This window comes from Sceloporus occidentalis, unplaced genomic scaffold, assembly GCF_023333645.1.
Source record: "Sceloporus occidentalis isolate IW3139 unplaced genomic scaffold, rSceOcc1.0.p SCAF_3, whole genome shotgun sequence".
Lineage (NCBI taxonomy): Eukaryota > Metazoa > Chordata > Lepidosauria > Squamata > Phrynosomatidae > Sceloporus > Sceloporus occidentalis.
Window position 1 is genome coordinate 118,853,777 of NW_028316983.1, and position 19,809 is coordinate 118,873,585.

The 19,809-nt window shown below is 41.6% G+C and overlaps 1 protein-coding gene across 1 annotated transcript in view; it reads right to left on the reverse strand.

Annotated features, from left to right (window-relative positions):
- Positions 1–12,156: 12,156 nt before the first annotated feature.
- Positions 12,157–19,809, reverse strand: part of BRINP2 (BMP/retinoic acid inducible neural specific 2) — a 136,496-nt gene continuing 128,843 nt past the window's right edge. Inside the window, exon 8 of the mRNA XM_089515965.1 lies at positions 12,157–14,514. Coding sequence (XP_089372091.1) covers positions 13,401–14,514 — 1,114 coding nt within the window. The 3' untranslated portion in view covers positions 12,157–13,400. The remainder of the gene's footprint in view (positions 14,515–19,809) is intronic.

Below are 19,809 nucleotides of genomic sequence, written 5' to 3' on the forward strand. Positions count from 1 at the left end.
TACTTTATGGCCCTATTATGCTTTTAAACATGATATAAGCCATTCTGTGGACCATATTTGCAGGACCGTATGAGTCATAACAGATCTGAAAATAAATCTTAGTGTAAAGTCTAGTCTTCCCATAGGACTGCTTCATATGTTGGTTGCAGTCACTATGATTGTATGGGTACTCCCCTGAAAGACAGAAATAATAAGTATATATAAATAGGTTAACAGCAACTTCCAAGGCCCAGTTTTTCATGATGCAGTGAAACCTAGTGGTCCTTCCTCACTGCAGTAATAATCCAGTTTGACACCACTTTAACTGCTATGGCCCAATGCTGTGGAATTTTGGGAACTGTTGTGGCACCAGAACAGTTAAAGTGGTGTCAAAACAGATTATTTCTGCAATGCAGATGCAGCCTAGGCTGTACCAGTTCAAGTTGCAAGTGAGGACTGGCATCGCTTAATGCCCTGCCATTTAAGAAAGGTGCATTCTCAGAGACTGAGAGGGTGAACATGTCAAAGAGATCCCTAGCACTTTCCCCTTTGCCATGTTTTCTCTGTGGAGGTGTTTGTTTGCTTTTGTGTTTTTAATTTGTGGACTGGCATTCCATCACTTGATCCCCCACTAGCAGTCCGAGTAGTGTACCTCACACAAAGGGTTCACTGCCTCACTGAGGGAGAATGCAAGAGACACCCTGTAGGAATATTTGTGCACTGTGCAAGGTCTAGTCATGGTTTGACTTGCATACTGGGGTGTACATAGATTCAGGCTGCAAACTGCACTCTGGGCTGATTCCTGTCCACTCTACAAATATGCATTTATTTCATCCATTTCCTTGTACTGTACTATTAAAAACAAAGTCTGGTTAATAGAGCAAGAGAATCTGCAAGGGTGGAAAAAGCTCTTTTTAACCCTGGGGCTTAAAAAACAAAACCCAAACCTTCACATTATTTCTGAGCCGATATATGGAATCTTTGCAGTGCCCTTTATTTCTTTAAGCCAGGATCTGTCTCCTCTTCCAAATGACTGAGGTTGATTAAATCAGCCTTTTTGATGGATGATGGCTGCTGTATATGTGACAGTTCCTTTCCATCCCTTTAATTGGGCAGAGGGGTTCTTGTGGGATGGGAGGAGGAGAATTTTGTGCCTTTCAGCCAATCAAGGAAGAGGGCATCATAAAACCCACTTTGCAAACACCCCCAAGGTTGCATGGCTGCCTGACCTGATTGCTGTAGATGGATATAATTATTTTATTTTCCTGCCTGGGTCAATAAACGCATGTCAGCTCTCCTGCCCTTCAAGTGGATGGGCAATTTAATTGCATGTGATGATTAAAGGCATATTTGCTGAGGTTTAACTGCTCCTCCATTTACAGAGTCATTAAGCCTTCACTGGGGGCTTTACACTTCACCTGCTGTAATCTCCTAGCTCTGTTCAGGTTAACCAGTATGCTACCAAGCTATGCCACCACAAATGGCAGTAATAACTGCATACATGATTTTCCCTGGGTTCTTGCACCCAGCTTAACCCGACAGGGTTGATGCATTGAGAATGTGATGGGGAAAAATGTGAAGTTGAAGGCTTTCATGGCCGGCATCCATAGTTTTTTGTGGGTTTTTCAGGCTATGTGGCCAAAGAATCATAGAATCATAGCATTGGAAGAGACCACAAGGGCCATCCAGTCCATGTTCTAGAAGGATTTATTCCTGACATTTTGCCAACATCTGTGGCTGGCATCTTCAGAGATGATGGGGGGAAAGCTTCACATGCAAAATTTATGTACATTGGCTGCTGTTGAAGTCACAAGAGCAGGGTGCTAGTTTTTAAAAGGGGGGAATAGGAGGGAATCCTCATCGGTAGGCTCTTTCACATTACACATTACAGCACTATTATTCCACTTTAACTGCCATGGCCTCATCCTATGGAATCCTGGAATTTGTAGTTTGGGGAGGCATTGGAGCTCTCCGGCTGAAGATTATAAATGTACTCTCGTTGTTGTTGTGAACTGCTGCCAAGTCATGCTCCTCACATTCCATTTTCCTATAATAATGTGTTGCACAGCTTCAGACTTTCCTTTCAGCTTGATTCCAGTTGCATCCACAGTGCTACTCATCACTGTCCTCTACTGTAGCTCACCGAGTGCCATCCAACCTGGGACTCTCATCTTGTGGCACTATTTCTTATTTCATTTTGGATTGTCTCTTCATAGGGTTTTCATTGTAAAATTCTTCAAAAGGAGGTTTATCATGCCCACACAGTACTAACAAGCATTAGCTATTGTATCATTGGCATTGTCTCTGAGAGATTCTCCATCAGTATCACGCTCCACCGGTGTGCTGCCCAGTAGCTGTCTGGCACTTTTAGTCTGGCTCCTCAGCCAAAGCATGAAAGCCTCTCTAAACTGTAAACCCCAGAATTCCATGGGATGCAACTACAGCAGTTAAAGTGAAATCATAGTGCTGCAATTGTGTAGTGTCGGCAATCTGCTTGTGTGCAGCTGCTTGTGTGCACAAAAGACACAGAGGAGACATGCACAAAATAGGCCAGTCTCATTCATACACATAGAGCTTTTTTTTTTAAATGCATATTTAAAATGTATACAATGTAAAATTTGGATTCCACTTCATTTTTAAAAAACCTACTCTCACAGCTACACAGGGCAGAAATGGAGGTCGGGAAAATCTACCAAGCAGTTTAGAAAACATCTAAAACAGTCTCTCCCCCCTACAGATTGCTTCACAGATGTGGTGCATTTTACATCGTTTTCTCCATGTGCAAGACTACTTGGTCTAATAAAAGTGATAAGCTCTTCTGCTTTTCATTTCTGAAAATGCACCAGCCATTCTGCAACTTCAGAGCTATGCATACAGTGATTGCAAAGCAGGAGGGTGGAGGAGCATTATGCAGTATGAGGAATTTTACTTCCAAACAAATTCAGCTTTCACTTTTTAAAAGAATAAGGATCCCATCCTACAGTCGCAAATACAATTGCAAATACGTAGGCAATTCCTGTTCAAATCTCCAAAGTGAAAAGGGTATATTTTAATTAGATATCTAGTGATAGGGATCAGAGCTTTTGCTCTTGCCAAGCTCCTTTCCCCTTTCCTATGACACTCAGAAACAGGATAAATAATGCAAAAGAGTACAAAATGCAAATTAAATTAGGCAAAATATAAGTTATGCAAATATAATCAATTTGCATAGTTGATACAATATAATTTGCAGGACTCTGGGAGAAAAATTTTGATTGCCTGGTTGTGGCATTTTAGAGTGCATAGGAATTCCCCAAACTTTTTTTTATGGAACACAGTACACCAGTTATTCACTTTCATGAAGCATGCTGCTTCTACAAGTTTAGGGGCAGTAGTATGAGAGATGCATTTAAATTATTGGTTAGTCTTATTTGATCATGGTATTTATTGGTAAAAAAATTGCTTTGATCTTTCTCAGGCAGAATATGAAGAACTGGACTCTTTGGTGGGATAGAATGATGGGGAAGGAAAGCATTCAAGACGAGCCACATTTTATTCTTATGTATCATTTGTATGTGCAAAGTGCTTTACAGTTTTTGTCTTGAGAAAGTAAAGAAAGAGTTTAGTAATCAAGAGTAGGTAATATAACCAAGGAGAAACAGCATGGTGTAGCAGTTTGAGCACTGGGCTATGCCTCTGGACACCAGGGTTTGATTCTCCAATTGGCCATGGAAACCTATTGGGTGACCTTGGGTGAGTCAAACAATGCAATTTTGGGCTGCATCAATAGAAGTATAGTGTCTAGATTAAGGGAAGTAATAGTGCCACTCTATTCTGCTTTGGTCAGGCCCCACCTGGAATACTGTGTCCCGTTCTGGGCACCACAATTCAAAAAGGATGTTGAGAAACTGGAGCATGTCCAAAGGAGGGTGACTAAAATGGTGAAGGGTCTGGAAGCAATGAAGCCCTACGAGGAGAGACTTAGGGAGCTAGGGATATTTAGCCTGGAGAAAAGAAGGTTAAGAGGTGATATGATAGCCCTGTTTAAATACTTGAAGGGATGCCATATTGAGGATGGAGCAAGCTTGTTTTCTGCTGCTCCAGAGAACAGGACCCAGAACAATGAATGCAAGCTCAGTAAAAGAGATTCCACCTCAATATTAGGAGGAACTTCCTGACAGTAAGGGCTGTTTGAAAGTGGAACACACTCTCTCGGAGAGTGGTGGAGTCTCCTTCTTTGGAGGCTGGATAGCCATCTGTCGGGGATGCTTTGATTGAGAGTTCCTGCATGGCAGTGGGTTGGACTAGATAGCCCTTGTGGCGTCTTCCAACTCTACAATTCTATGATTCTATACTCTCTCAGTCCCAGAAAACCCTGGGACAGGGTTGCCTTAGGGTCACCATAAATCAAACATGACTTGAAAGCACACTACATCATCATTTCCAAAGCTCTTCAATAGGGCTATTACTAAAACAATTTGACTCCTGTTCTAAGGGAAAGCCTTAACAAAACTGTCTCTGTACTTACATACATACATACACACACACACCAGAGCACAGGGGACAAGTTGGCCTGTTCCTTCACCTTCTTCCACTATGTACCCTTCCTACATTCCCATGGACTGTCCTTTGACCACAGCTCCTTCCAAAAGCTTGCAGCACCTGTCTCCCACCCCCTTCTCAGCCATTCAAACTTCATCTCATCCCATTACTAGAACTGATGTTATAGCAACACAGCAAGAGTCAGTCTAATTTAACTTTTTTCCCCCAATGGCCAAGCAGGTGTCTATGAGCAGCTCAGCAAGACACTGTGGAGAAAATAGCTCTTCCACATTGTCCCCTTCCAAGTAGTATTTACTGGCATCCCTCCCTCTGAGCATTTATGTTCCATTAGATGTACTCCCCCCCCCCCCACACACACATCATTCCCCTCCTACCAAGGGTGCTAAAAGCCAGCAGTGATGTATGTGTGGCCCTCCAGCTGTTGTTGAACAACATTTTCCATCAGTACTGAGGTGAGATGGGACTGGTGAGTAGGGGAGTTGTAGTATAACAATATCTGAGACCCATATTAATCACAGGCTTGTTGCAAAGGCCCATATTTTCTGATATGTTTTCATTGCTGTTGGACAAAAAGCATTTTTCTCCTGTTGGAATTGTCTTCTTGTACCCCCATCTTCAGATGCAAAGAGAACAAGATGTCTATAATATACATGTTAAAGGCTCCCAGCGAGGCAGCATGTGATGAAAGTGACAATTTTGCTTCTTCCTACAAGCATACCAGAGAGTGTGCTTACAGCCCATGTAGGCACATGTCACCCACTAACAATTTTCTCTAGGCTCTACCATTTAAGTTTAGGGCTTGATAGGAGTGTTGTTGTTTCCCCCTTAGTTGTACCCAAAGCTTAGTAATTGGTGCATTTAAGTCTTTCTAGCTCCAGAGTTCAGAAGGTGTGTGATATTTGGGGGTGAAAAGTTTGCTTCTATAGCCATACCATTTGGATTTTAAGGGAAGTAAATAAAATATGAATATATATATATATATATATATATATATATATATATATATATCTCATAAGTGGGACCAATGGGACATTTAAAAAAAGAGATTCCAGCTCTTATAGCTCAATTTTTTTATTTTTTGTGTTGAGACCATAAAAGACCTTGCTATGTGTCTAGCCTCATACCTACCTAGTAGCATTCTCTGCACCAAGCAGAGAAAGAAAATGCATGACTGCAGTCATTCATGGAAGTGTCAACATCCAGCCTTACAAGGTTAAATGTTGGCATCTATGGACTTCTTGGACCTTTTAAAGGAGCAAGAGAATGGGAAATTTAGCACCTTTTGAGTAAGGCATTTTTAACAGCTCTCTTCCTCTGAAACTGAAATAAGAATTTCACTCAGACAAAAGCTCTCATCGCTGAGCTCTCCTGAATGATGCTTTCTTCTGTACAGGAACTGAACATATTCTCTGCAGTTTTGGAACATGCCCCCAAAATTGGACTCTGACAGTTCTAGGAAGGTTATAAATTTTGTTTTCCCCTTCACCTGCCTTTTGGCACAGGGAGAATTTAGGATTCATCAGTGATGCTTCTTTCTACTCTGCTTTTTGCTGTTTTTGTTGGCAGCTATTTTAAAATGTTATGCTAACTTTAACATAAAAAGGAAAGGGAGGAGATGCTCCTTGATTCCTCTTCCCCCTTTCTTTGTTATGGCTATCTCCTTTAAAAATACTGATATATTTCTGTCATCATCAACCTTGGTAGACAGCCTCGATGAAAAGAAGTATTAAGCCATGTAAAATACATATTAAGAGAAACAAACTCAAGCTGTGTATACCCATTCCTGTAAAGCAAAAAGAAAAAAAATCCAAACCCCTATCCAGAAACACCTTAGCACATAATATAAAAGCAAAAATTTACAGCCACCTGTAAGACAAATCCATGATTATTCTAATCTATTCCCTTATTCGTGTGCCCCCGCCTTTCCCTCAAAACCTGGACTCAAGGTGGCTTACAAGATTTAAAAAATTACAAGTAAAAGCACATGTGACAAAAAACATACACAAAGGTATGGTTAAAATAATACTACCACAAAAACAAGACCAGGAGCAGCTTGTGGTGCACACCATGAAGTACTAACAGCAAAAGTTAGAGTAAAGCTAGAGAAGAACACTAAATCAACCACAGTGCCAAAATACAACCTGACAGACATCTCTGTAGAATTTAATGATAATATAAAAGATATAATTGCACTATTAAGCCTAATACAACAGGAGCCAGAAGAACTCTGGACTGAAGCCAGGAAAATTGGGGTGAAACAGACAGCCCAAAAGGGCTGCCCCAGGACCATGTGGGACCTGTTCACACTGGGGCTGCGGCAGCCAAATGCACACGGCCCTGATTCAGGCCGCTGCCACAATCCCCAACCAGCCTGCGGGGGCCGGGTCTTTGGGGTGGCTCCCGGCTGTGTTCAGGGCATGCATCATGTGCACGCCCTGCCCCCAATGAGGCCCAATGGCAGCCATTTGGGGCTATCGGTTTGAGGGTACAGCTAGCAAAGAATGCAAAAAGGCACTATCTTGTTCCAAAAACAAAGATAAGCCTCAATGGATAACAGATTAAACTCTTCAAGCAAGAGTCCAAGATGAGTATCAAAAGTAAAAGTTGACAGAAATAGAGCCAGAACTTTGAATACAACTCTTGACCTTATTATGCACAGGGATAATAAGAACTACTATAATAATCAATCCAGAAAAATATAGTTGACAATAAAAGTGAAAGAACAAGAGACCTTTCCATAAGATCCAAAAATCCAAAGGGAAATTTAAACGAAGACCAGGGATGTTCTATGATCAGCAGAGGAACACATTATATGACCAAGTAAAAATATAAAGATGATAGCAACAATACATGGAAGTAGTACAGTGGGCCCTTGTTATCCGCTGGGGTTTGGTTCCAGGATCACCTGTGGATAACAAAATCCGTGGATGCTCAAGTCCCATTCAATCCAATGGCATAACAAAATGGTGTCTTTTATATAAAATGGAAAATCAAGGTTTGCTATTTGGAATGTATGCTTTTTCTGAATATTTTAAAGCAATGGATTCTTGAATCCATGGATAAAAAATCCGTGGATAAGGAGGGCTGACTGTATATAAAAGAGATGAATGGATGACAGATTTGTTTAAGGAATACCCATATGAAGATGAGTATCCAGTTTTAGACAATGAAGTGGAAGCTGCACACAGAGTATTTGGGAGAAATAAATCATGAGAAACAGATGGCATGCCCGTAGAGCTGCTTCGAGCTACAGAGGCAGAATCTACTCTAGTTCTAACTAGAGTCAACAACTATGGAAAATCAAACCTACTGCACTTAGGGCAGAAAAATGAAATGCACAGATATAGGATGGGGGACACCTGGTTGAACGAGACCACAAGTAGAACATGAATCAACCGTGTGATGTGGCAGTTAAAAAGGCCAATGCAATTTTAGGTTGTATCAATAAAAGCATAGTGTCTAGATCAAGGGAAGTAATAGTGCCACTGTATTCAGCTTTGGTCAGGCCCCACCTGGAATACTGTGTCTAGTTCTGGGCACCACAATTCAAAAAAAGATGTTGAGAAACTGGAGTGTGTCCAAAGGAAGGCGACTAAAATGGTGAAGGGTCTGGAAACCATGACACTCTTCAAGAAAGGGGGCAACAGGGATTGCAATAACCACAAGATTACTATATCATTGCAAGCAAAGTGATGTTCAAAATTCTACAACAAAGATTGTTACTATATATGGAGTTAGAAATGCCAGCTGAATTCAGGAATGAAAGAGACACTAGGGATCACATTGCAAACATATGCTAGATAATGACACACACTAAAAACATTTAGAAGAAAATCAGATTGGGCTTTGTAAGTTATAGCAAAGCCTTTGGTTGTGCAGAAAAACTATGGATCATACATAAAGGAACTGGTAAGCCCCAAAATTTGATTGCCCTGAGGTGTAACCTGTACTCAGGACAAGAGGTTACAGTGCAGACAGAATATGTCTAGTAATGGTTGGTAAGGTAGAAAGCAGCAGGGAAAGAGGCAGACCACATACCAGAAAAATAGACTCAACCAAGGAAGCCATGGCTCTGAATCTGCAAGATTTGTGCAGAGCTGTTGAGGATAGAGTAACCCAGAGCACTCTCAATCATGAGTTGCCATAGGTCAATGCTGACTTGCAAGCAACTAACAACAACATCACTTCCAGTGTGGTGCAGACAATAAGAAAGATTGGGTATAATTAGGGGTAGGGTTGCCTACCTCCAATCTAAAAGATCAGTTCAGCAACAGAGCTGTTAAGAAAGAGTGTTGATTCTCTTACTTTGGAGGTTTCCCAGAAAAGGCCAAGCAGCTGTCATTCAGGCTTGTTTTAATTATGAAACGTCCTCTGCCTAAAGGAAACATATTGTCTGTGATGATCTCTCAGGATCCCTTATGATTCCTCTGAATGAACCTGGACTGATAAGGCAAGCATATTCTACCAACAGCACAGGAAACACTGTTCCTTCTAACTGTTCTTAGAGAATTTTAATTGGACTCAGCGCTGTGTTCAATTTCATGGCAGGCAGGTGAGTTCTCCTGGGGTGTAGTTGGAACAAGCAGCAAGTGTGTATTACAAGGATACAACAACCAAGAGTGCACAGCTGCCTGGCAGAGTGACGGACGTGGGGCGTTCTTGGCATGTAGACAGACGCACATGCACAGAGTGTAGCAGGTGTGTACTGTAGGGGGAATAACTGGGATTTGCAACAAGACAGCAGGTGCAGTCTCTTATGAGATGCTTAGGACCTCTGGCATTAGTCGAGGGAGCATCATAATTGCTAATCTCAGCACCACTCAAGGATTTCAAGCTTCAATTTAGAGAGGTTAAAGTTTTAACTTGCTGAAAAAAAGCATAGCAAGAGAGAACCTGTGGTTAAACTCTGGCTGTTGCTACATGTTGACATAGTTGTGAAAATCCTGTAACAATACATTTTTGATAAGAATTCATCAACATTTGTAATTTCTTTCACATTCAAGATGGAAAGAATTTTCCATTGGAAAAATATATATAGCATGGGAAACCAAAACTAGCCAATCTGTACTTCTAGGCCCAGGGCTTTGGAAGCTAGACACACTGAAGTCTGTGTCTGCATCTGTGTATTCAAACATGTTATTGTGAATTAGGCTTGTTGTTGCCTTTTTTTTTCCTTGAGAGATTCATTTCTGCTAAGCAAATACAACATGATCTTTTTCTGGGTGAGAATACCTGTGGAATGTGGCTGGTGCAAATGAAAGAGAATATCACCTCAGTACATGCACAAATACTGTATTAAAAATGGGAAAAATAGTTTTTTTTTTAAAAGAAATTAAATAACTGGAAGAAATCAAACTGGCAACATTTTATCATCCCTGAAGTGCCAAAAGTAAGGAAAGTGGCTGTCAACATTTGAAGTTATAAGAACATGAAAACACCCTTGCTGGATTAGACCAAGAGTACATCTACTCCATTTAGCCCATTTCTCCCCCCTGCTCCAAAATAGTGCAAGGAGATTTCCTGCATGGCAGGAGGTTGGATTGGATGGCCCTTGCAGTCTCTTCCAACTCTATGATTCTGTGATTCTAAGCATGAAAGCAGTTGTTATGAGACTTCAAGCTGTTTCTGACCCATGGCAGCCTGAAAGCAAAAGGTTCACCTTAGGGTCACCATAAGTCAGAAATGACTGGAAGGCACACAACAAAAACAAGGTGATCCTATCATGGCCTTTTCTTGGCAAGATTTGTCCAGAGGGGGTTTACCACTGCCTTTCTTTGATGCTGGGACTTGCCCAAGGTCACCCAGTGAGTTTCTATGGCCAAACAGGGATTCAAAACCTAATCTCCCAGATCATAGTCCAACACACAAACCACTGCATCGTGCTGGCTCTGATGAAAGTAGTAGCCCTGTACATTCTTGTTTATTCCTACCATTTCTCATTCAGATTATACAACATCTGGATCTGGAAACTCCCTTTAGCTACCACTCCTAATTTAAAGGAACAGAATGGTATCCACTTAGCTAAGGTAAGCTGCACCCCAAAAGAACAAAAAGAACCTGTCATTACTTAAGTCTCAATTTTCCATTGCTTACGTAAATGCCATTTGTTGAGCTAATGACAAAACACAGTGTGCATAATTAACTTGAGAAGTTCTACAAATGTGCCACATTTCAAACCAATCTGATAATAATTGCAAGTGACAACAGTCATGGTATTCTCCTAAGCAATTTGGCTGATAACAGGAGCAGGGGGCACCAGTCTGCAGATGTTTTTGGCTTTGTGTTTCCAGTTGGTGCTGTGGGAACTCTTATTTAGCTTCATGGCCCTTAACCTGTGATGCTCCATAAACTGTTGACCATGTTGCCTTTTCTTTTCAATATCTATATGAAGCTGCTGGCGACAGTCATCCAGAACATTAGGACTGGGAATCATCAGTATGCTAATTGTAGGCTTAGGATAAAAAGGTAAACATCCCATACACTCTGGGGTCCTGAATTGTATCAGACCTTGTGTGTTTTCTTAGGTTTAAAAACAACAAAAACAACAGCCCAACAACTAGCTATCTCTTTAAAATAATATAATTTACCCAGAGGAAGTCTGCAATAAAGAACAGAATTCAAAATTGGATGTAAATATTCAAGCATCTGCATTTGCCAGCCAGTTGCCATACTACTGAGTTTCCACAGCTATCCGTTTGTTCTCGCTCCCTGTTTAACGCATCCAGCTAGCTACTTGTGTCATCAATGAAGATTCATGGGCCAAGTCACAGGAGCCTGGGCCAACAATATATGAAATACCAATGCACATACTTTATGAGGCAATGTAGGACCAGCACAACATGAGGAATCAGTGTTGTTTTGAAAGAGGAACTAAAACTGTGAGTCTATGGAAGGTAAGTGGTAAGCAAGTGCAATTTGTGACACTACAATATCATGACTGATCACAGGGCACATCTATTAAGGCAACAACTTAACAGTTTCTTGACTCACATAAGATAGTTTTAACTCTAATTCTGAAATGGCAAGTGATTGCTGAATATTTTCTATATCAGAGGTCCCTCTCAACTAGCAACACTAAAGGCAACAGGAGATTATTTAGGAAATGCGTGGGAGGGAGGGTTCACTATGTGAGCAAACAGAAGATCTTCCAAGTTCATGTAGTCCATTGTCAGAGCAAAATGTTCCTTGCTTGGCCTTATGGTAACTGGGTGGTTATGGAGAGGTCACCATCTTTCTTTTGCACACCAACTAAATCAGGTTGCTATCAGGTTTACACTGTCATCTTGATCTACTTGCGGGAAGAGCATGTTATACTGTATTGGGAAATGGTACTCCTCTAGTTTCCTTCTCTTTTTACATCTTTCATTTCATATGAAACACTTAATGTATCTTTCCTGAGCCAAATATAGAGGTACTTATATTCATATCTGGAGACTGCTCCATCCCTGCGGCATTGTCTGCACTTCCAGTTTGGGAAAGAGTAATCTGCCAAGGCAGAGTAATGGTGACCATTGAAGTAACTGCTGTTTAAGGGCATGAGTGCAAACCCATCCCCTTATCTGGTATCTTCAGCGATACACCCATACAACATATATACCCACATACCACACAGACTGCATCTATAAGTCATTTAGAGAATTTTGATTGTTTACTGCTTCCCCTTTTTTTTCTTCCAAAAGGGCTATTTCTCTCTTCCCTACCCCCTTACAAAATATAGTAAAACATACATTTGGCTAAGATGTGTTAACTCAACTGGAGCAGTTAACTAGAAATTGATAACCCCATTCCAAATTAAAAAAAATGCAAAAGTAGAATACTTTTTAAGAGCCAACCAATTAAAACCAATACATAAGTAAGTAAGTAAATAAAGGCCAATCATCCACTGGGCTCTAAATATACATTTAACAACAACTGCCTGTGTGACAATGAAGATACTGGTGCAATTGGTTAAGTGTGAGTGGATCACATGATATGAATGGAACAAAACGTTCCCTGGTGACAGATGGGAGAAAAGGACAATTCAGGCACAGCGAACTTTATGTGTCCCAAATGCTACTGCCCACCAATTTCTGGATAGATGTCACCACCCACCCACTAAAATGGCCAAGCAATCAAACAGAAATATGAAACAGGGTGATGGCAAGGCAGCTGAAATCAAGGCTTTTCACTCTGTTCCTATATTCATTTCTTTGAGAGGAACAAGTCCCAACAACATTGGTGGAAATGTTTCCCAAGAAAGTGTGCTTAGGGTGGTAGCTTTAGAAAGGAATGCAGAAAACGTGAAAGCGATGCTGTTGTCAGAAACACTCATAAAAATAATACAAAAGTAAATTGCGCCAAGGGAGGCAAGGGCCAAAGAAAAGTTCTCCAAAGTGGGTGTTTTTGAAGCACTTGCAAGAATTATGTCCAATCCTTTTGTTCTTTCCTTCCATCTCTGTTGTTTTTGCTTGATCAAAAAAGCCAAGTCTTTATCAGAACTCTCTCCAGTCTGCCTTCAGTCATTACTCTTTCATCAGTCATTGCTTTATGCTGCCAATTACATCTCATTTCTTCATGGGCCTGTATATTTTCTTGCACATTCCACTAACACAGCCACAGGAAAGGAAACTGTGTCACTTTTCCAAGCAACTGAAGCAGGCCATCTGCAGCAATATCAGCACTGCAGCTGGACCTCTTTTTTTGCTAGGTTTGCTCCAGAGATTTGTGCCATAACTAATTCCAAAATTTGGCGCCATGAAACCTGGAATCTTCTGGGCTGACCACTGACTGTCTCACAGAAGCGCACAGCTGGCATGAAAATAAGGCTTTGGGAAGTATTCACTCCAATCTCCAGTCCTCCCCTCTGGGATTACAAGAACAGCCCTGCCCCGCTCCCAAGGCTAGCTGCATAGTTTACCAGTCTCATACTCCACTGGGTTTGGCAGTTTGGCATTGAAGGCCTGCAGAGTAGACTGGATTCGACCTACCTCATTATTGGCTAATTTAAGCCTGTGCCGGAGCAAGCAAGAGAAAAGGTCAAGGCGGATTTTCCCAGGGGGAGAGAGACGGTTTACCCGGTCTCTGATTTCAATCAGCTGCAATATAGCAGAGTCTTGGGAGCCTTGAGTATATGGGTAGTCCAGCTGAAGCACAAGGTCCCGAATGGCATCAGACTCAAAGGGCAGGCTATAGCCAAAGACCTGCAAGCTATTGATCCTCATGTACCCTAGGTTCTTAGAAGGGTCCATTTCCAAGGGCTCATAGAAGATGGTTTCATTGGAGCTGTCATTCAGAGATTTGATGCGGCTCCTCAGGTAGACATGGACTGTCTCAAAAAAGGTCTTCCACTTAGTGCCTAATGTGAGGGTCCAGTTTTGGCACTGACCAGAATCATCCACGTTAGTCCTTTCCCAGTCAGGGAATCCAGTCTCATTGGTGGGCATAAACCAGCTCTCTGAGTGGCTGCCCCCAAAGGGATTGACATAGATGGCCATGACAGGCTCCAAGGTGCTGTTCTTGGTGAGGCAGATCTGCAAGGAGAGGGCCAGCATGAGGTGGACCAAGCTTGGTTTGTATTTGTTGCTTTTCAGGGTCACCAGCATCCTCTTTCTCCAGGAAGGGTCAAACCAGGTCCCTAGGCGCATGTCATTACTGATGAAAATGGAGTGCACTTCAATGCGGCTATCTCGCTTCTGCAAAAGGTATTTGAGTTCCAAGTCCTGAAGGTCTGTTTCCAGCCCTAAGTAGTGCTCAAGAGACTCTGCAACCTCTGGGCGGCATAGACCCAAGGTGAGAACATAGCCAGGATTGCAGGACCCACACTGTGTGGCGTTCTCATCTGCGCAGGCTGCACATTCTGGGCCCTCCCCCAAGGCACAAGGGATGGTGCCCTGGCAAGAGGGCTGGTCATGGGGGCAGGTGCAACTGTGGCTTTCTTCCACAAATGTCCCTGGCACAGAAGTCTCACTGCAGTAGATGAGAGACTGGGCACGGCTCCACCAGTAGGTCAAAGGTCTGCAATGAGAAAGGTGTATAGAGAAAAGTTAGCTCTGTATTAATGCAGCAAAAACACAAAATTAGGCTTGGCATTACTCTGTGTGTCTATCCCAACCAAAAAAGAGGAAAATGGAATGTTTCCCCCCCAGTGAAAATCCAACAGCACATACATTATTTGTGAAAGATTAAAATTCTGCTTGTTCCTTTGAGCTGAGGTGAATTTTTGCAAGTATTCGTTATCTTCCAAAATCTTGAACACCAAATTCCATATTTGAAATTTGAATTACTGTAATGTGCTAGATGGGGTTTATTTTTAACTCAAAACATTTGTGTGCTGGGCAGAGAAATTCTAGCACTATGTGCAAGAAAGGGAAAATATGAAGGTAATAGAGAAATGGTCTTAGCTGCATCCCAAGGGAGCCCATGTCAGCAGAGCAGAAGGGAGGAAAGAATGGCATTTATTTCTCCCTTCCATTTCCCATCTTTCCTCCTTTTATTTTTATGATTTCATTCTGAATGGTTGCAATGGGGAGGAAATCGGGCATTTCTGCTCCTGAAACCACAGGAGTGCTATCTTAGGCTTGGTGAAATCACTTTTGATTTTATTTGGAAAGTCCTGTTTCCCCCCTTTCTTCTCTTCCCATTGCTTCCAACAGGAAGGTATTTACTACATCAGCTCTTGGGCTGGTACAGTTTGTCATACCATGGAGATCATGGAACATCCCCAATATATCCTCAAACGGCTCTATTTAATCCCATTGATTGGTGGAGCAGTGCCAGCAAGATAGACCATTGTGGGAGGTAACCTGGCAAGATATATACAGGACACATAGCACCCAAGGACCATCCACTTACAGCTCTCTCAGGAAGCATAGCACAGGTCCCTAAAACCAGTCAGGGACAGTCAGCCATCATGTCTAAGGGGGTCTATATCTGCTTAGCCAGCATCCATGATGGGTGCTTGTGAAAGTCTCAGAATCTTGGCATTCTCTGTATATTAAGGGGTTCCAAATTAATTTTTATCTCATTTCTGGAATAGTCCTGCTGTGTCAGCAATTTGCAATTCTTGTGGCTTTTATTTTATTTTGCACAGAATGCTGCACCTACTTTGCTGCAGTTTTCAGTTTGTATCCATCTTTTTCTTACAGGTGTCTAAGTTGCACATGTGTTTAGATATACTCATTATGTCAGAGGGATGGGCTTTGGCTAGGCAGTCAAGACCAATACAGTACACAAAGGAAACTCAAGGCAATCTAGATTCCTTTCAGTTAGTATTATGATAGAATAAAAAGACTGAGAGTAAAAACTGTAACAAACTGTGTATACAGCTATGCTTATTGTTGTGGTTGTATGCCTTCAAGTCATTTCTGACATATGGGTTTTTCTTGGCACGTTTCTTCAGAGGGGTTTGCCATTGCTATCCTCTGAGGCTGAGAGAGCGTGACTTTCCCAATTTACATGGCTTAGCTGGGATTTGAACCCTGGTCTGCAAAGTCACAGTCCAACTCTCAAAGCACTACTTCATGCTGGCTCTCATACAGCTGTGCACCAATTCCCAAATTAATTTTAAAAGAACTCTTTGGCCTGTTACAGACTGCCAAAATAAAGCTGCTTCGGGTCTCTTTGGAGGTATGCTATTTAAATGATGCATGGGTCCTAAGAGTCCGGAGGCTGCGCCAAAGCCACACTCCATTCCTAAGCACTGGAGGGCAGTTTGGTGCAGCTTCTGGATTCTTAGGATGCATGCATCATTTAAGCAGCATACCTCCAAAGAGACCTGAAGCAGCTTTATTTTGGCAGTCTGTAACAGGCCCAAGTTAAACCAAATGGCAGCCACAAAAAAATAAATAGCAAAGACTTGGAACAATATGAGAGGTCAGATTTAGAAAGGGGCTTGTCATGTTCTATATTTCCTTCTTCATGGATGAAAAAAGGTATGAAAAAAGATGGAAGATGCAGTGGCAAAACATGGGGGGCTAAGAGTGGAGGGGGACTCCTTCAGAATTCAGTGAAAGGGCAGTGATGCCAAAACACCTGAAGCCACCCAAAATAGGAAAAGCATGTCCCTGGCAGCCATGAGGAAGAGAGACGTTATGGACACAAAAGATGTGGCACATCTTCTGATGAGTTGGGAGGTTTCAAGGTGGTTTCAACTCTTTTCTGGCATGTGGGAAAACATCCAGATTCTAAAAGGAGTCACCTGCTCTGACCCAAAAAATGAATGGAGCTGTGCTTTCTCCAAGCCTCCATCCAGCACCCAGGACTCTAGATGAGGCAAATGTGATGAGAAAGTGTAGCATTTGTTGTTATAGTCTTGGGTTTGTTCATTTGTTTTTTTAATCAAAAACTCCCAACAGCATTTCTGTTGTCCTGGGTTATTTTCTAGTAATTCCCAACAGCAGCTTCAACATTTTATTCCCATTCTTGAGTAGATTTCTTTTTAATTTTGAGACATATCAAGGGGAAAAAGCAGGCTTCCCTTTTTCACCCCCCCCCCCCCCAGAGTTATAGTGCATCAGATACAGCACTTTTGTTCTACAGCACTATAACTCTAAAAAAATAAATAAATAAAGGAATGTAAAAAGACATGAGGGAAAAATTGCCCTTCAGGTCTCAGCAATCCACGCAGCAGTTTTTGTGTTGTGAACCATTTAAAACAAACCCTTTGGAAGAGCCATTGTGCAGATCCAACAAAACAAAACAAAAACTTGGAGAAAACTACTGGCCCAGCCCAGTAAAATCCAAAAAGCTCTACTGTGAGAATTCATGTCTCTTTAGACTAGTCTTTAGACTAGAGGCCTATGAGAAGGTTTCCTCATAATCCATTTGTAAACATAGGCCTGTTACAGACTGCCAAAATAAAGCTCCTTCAGGTCTCTTTGGAGGTATGCTGTTTAAATGATGCATGCAAACTAAGAATCCAGAAGCTGCACCAAAGCTGCTCTCCAGCTCATAATCAGGGCCCCAGGCCTATGGCCTCTCTGCAACTGAACCTTCCAAAATGTTTGGCCTTGTGTTTCTTTTTTCTTTTTCAGTGATGAGTTCCATGTCCGTCATTACTAGATAGTTCTGTTCCTGACACTTCAGCACCATTCCCTGTACCAGAAAAAAGCTGAAGCGTTGGAGTTCAACAATTAGAGTCAAGCTATGCAGAATGAAGTGGGAGAGCAAGCAGGTCTGAATGCTTAATTAAAATATAATAACCACTCCATAAAGCAGCAGCCAAAATATCAATTGCAGTACATGTTCTATTTATTTAAAGCTTAAATTTAGAAAGCATAGAGATATATATATATTTTTTTACCTTTAACTCAGTATTTCATTTCATGTTGGTTTTAAAGCTTTTAAGGCTATGCTCAGGAGTTAGGAGTTGCACTGGTCTCCCAGGGGACTTTGGAGCACAACACCATCCACTGCCCTCCTTCCCCTCTCTGTTTTTTTCCCCCCATACAGTGTTCCCTAGATTCATCAGGGCCTGAAATGGCCTGGGCTATGGGCCAAAATGTGCTGAAATGTGGGAGAATATCACATGCAAAAAAACAGTCAGGTTTTGGATTGCAAACAGATTTTTATCGCATGCAAAATGCCACCTGGCGTTTTGCGTGCAATAAAACCTGCTTCCAATCTGAAATGCAACTGTATCCCATTGGGGATAAATTACATTTTTTTTTTTTTTTTGTAACGTGATAATCTCTGTGCTGAACAACCTAGAGGACATTTGGGTGCAGGGCAACCCTAAGGGCCTCCAAAATGTTCAGGGGGTTGTTAAGACACCCTGCATAGCCCACGCTGTATCTGGGGTCCTCCTGTTTTCATATTTCATCTCTGAAGCCAGCATGTTCTTAAGAGGTCTTGTTGGCTTTTGAGAACACTAGACAAGGTTCCTAGGAGAAAAGGAATGAAGACCTGGGGGCATGTGGACAATCCAGGTAATAATACAATCAAGGCTGAATGGGTACATTGATCGCTCCTTCCTTCCCCCAAGTCCTCTGTATTTCCTCTTGCACTAAGAGACAAATGAGGCCTCATTCCACCAAATTAGTCAGACAGTTCTCTCTGCCTACATCAGCTAACTTCCCTGTCCATCCACACTGGGTTCATCCTTATCCAATCCAATCCAAGTTAAAGCCATCAACAAGCCTGGAATCCCATTGTCGATTCCTGGGAAATAACATCAAATCTTTCTTACCTCACAAGATGGTCTATCCCCATAGGCTAGTTTTCAGGTATAAATATTGGTCACAAAAAACTAGCCTCTGCACACACAGTTGTCTTTTAAACACCTCCTACTCCACTATCCCATTTCCCTATTTCCATTTTAGTTAGCTCTGAATGTTATGTCTGCGAGAACTGCTTTATGTGTGTGTGATTCCACTCTGCATTCTCCGAAATAAAACCATCTTAACTCATCCAAACGTTGAGTTTTCCTCAGTTATTACCAGCCTACACCAGTGCCAACAGTCCTTAAGGTTACCCAGCCTCTTGCAAATCTAAGTTCACCAACATTTAAAGTAACGCTGACATACTTGGTGGGACCCCCCCCCCCGGTCCCACCACCTTTCTTTGGTTAACAGAGGGTTGTACTTTCCCCATGACTATTTCAAGGTGATTAGAGAAAGTGGCATACTCTCTGTTTTTGATCTGGCAGGGACAGTCCCAAATAATCCTCTGTTCCCCACTTTTGCTGCAAACTGAGTTCAAAGTCAATCAACCCAGTGGGAAAAGAGGAGAAGAAAGGCAGATTCTTGTCCCTCCCAGTAGGCTCAGGCAAACACAAACTGCTGCAGTCTCTCCTAGCTTGTGTGTTCTTCCTCATTAATAACTTCTTGCCATCTTGACCATGGAGAGGTGGGATACAAATAATAATAATAATAATTATTATTATTATTATTATTATTTTGATTTTGCTTCGTGACACATGTTCTGATTTTTGTTTGTGAAATGTTGGTGAGTATGAAGTGGCTGTAGCACTGAACTTTCCATTTATCTGATTTTTTAAAAAAATGTAAAATAATTGGTATTAATTCTATGTTCATTTACATGTGTATTTACACTGAAATATCCAGTGTGGATTTTGAAAACATAATTTCTGTTTTATAAATCTGTTTTCTTCACAGATGTCTCTGAGGGCTAAATACAGTGGACCCTTGTTATGTGTTGGGGTTTGGTTCCAAGATCCCCTGTGGATAACAAAATCCATGGATGCTCAATTCCCATTAAATATAATGACATAGCAAAATGGTGTCTCTTATTTAAAAAATGGAAAATCAAGGTTTGGTATTTGAAATTTATACTTTTTTTGAACATTTTCAA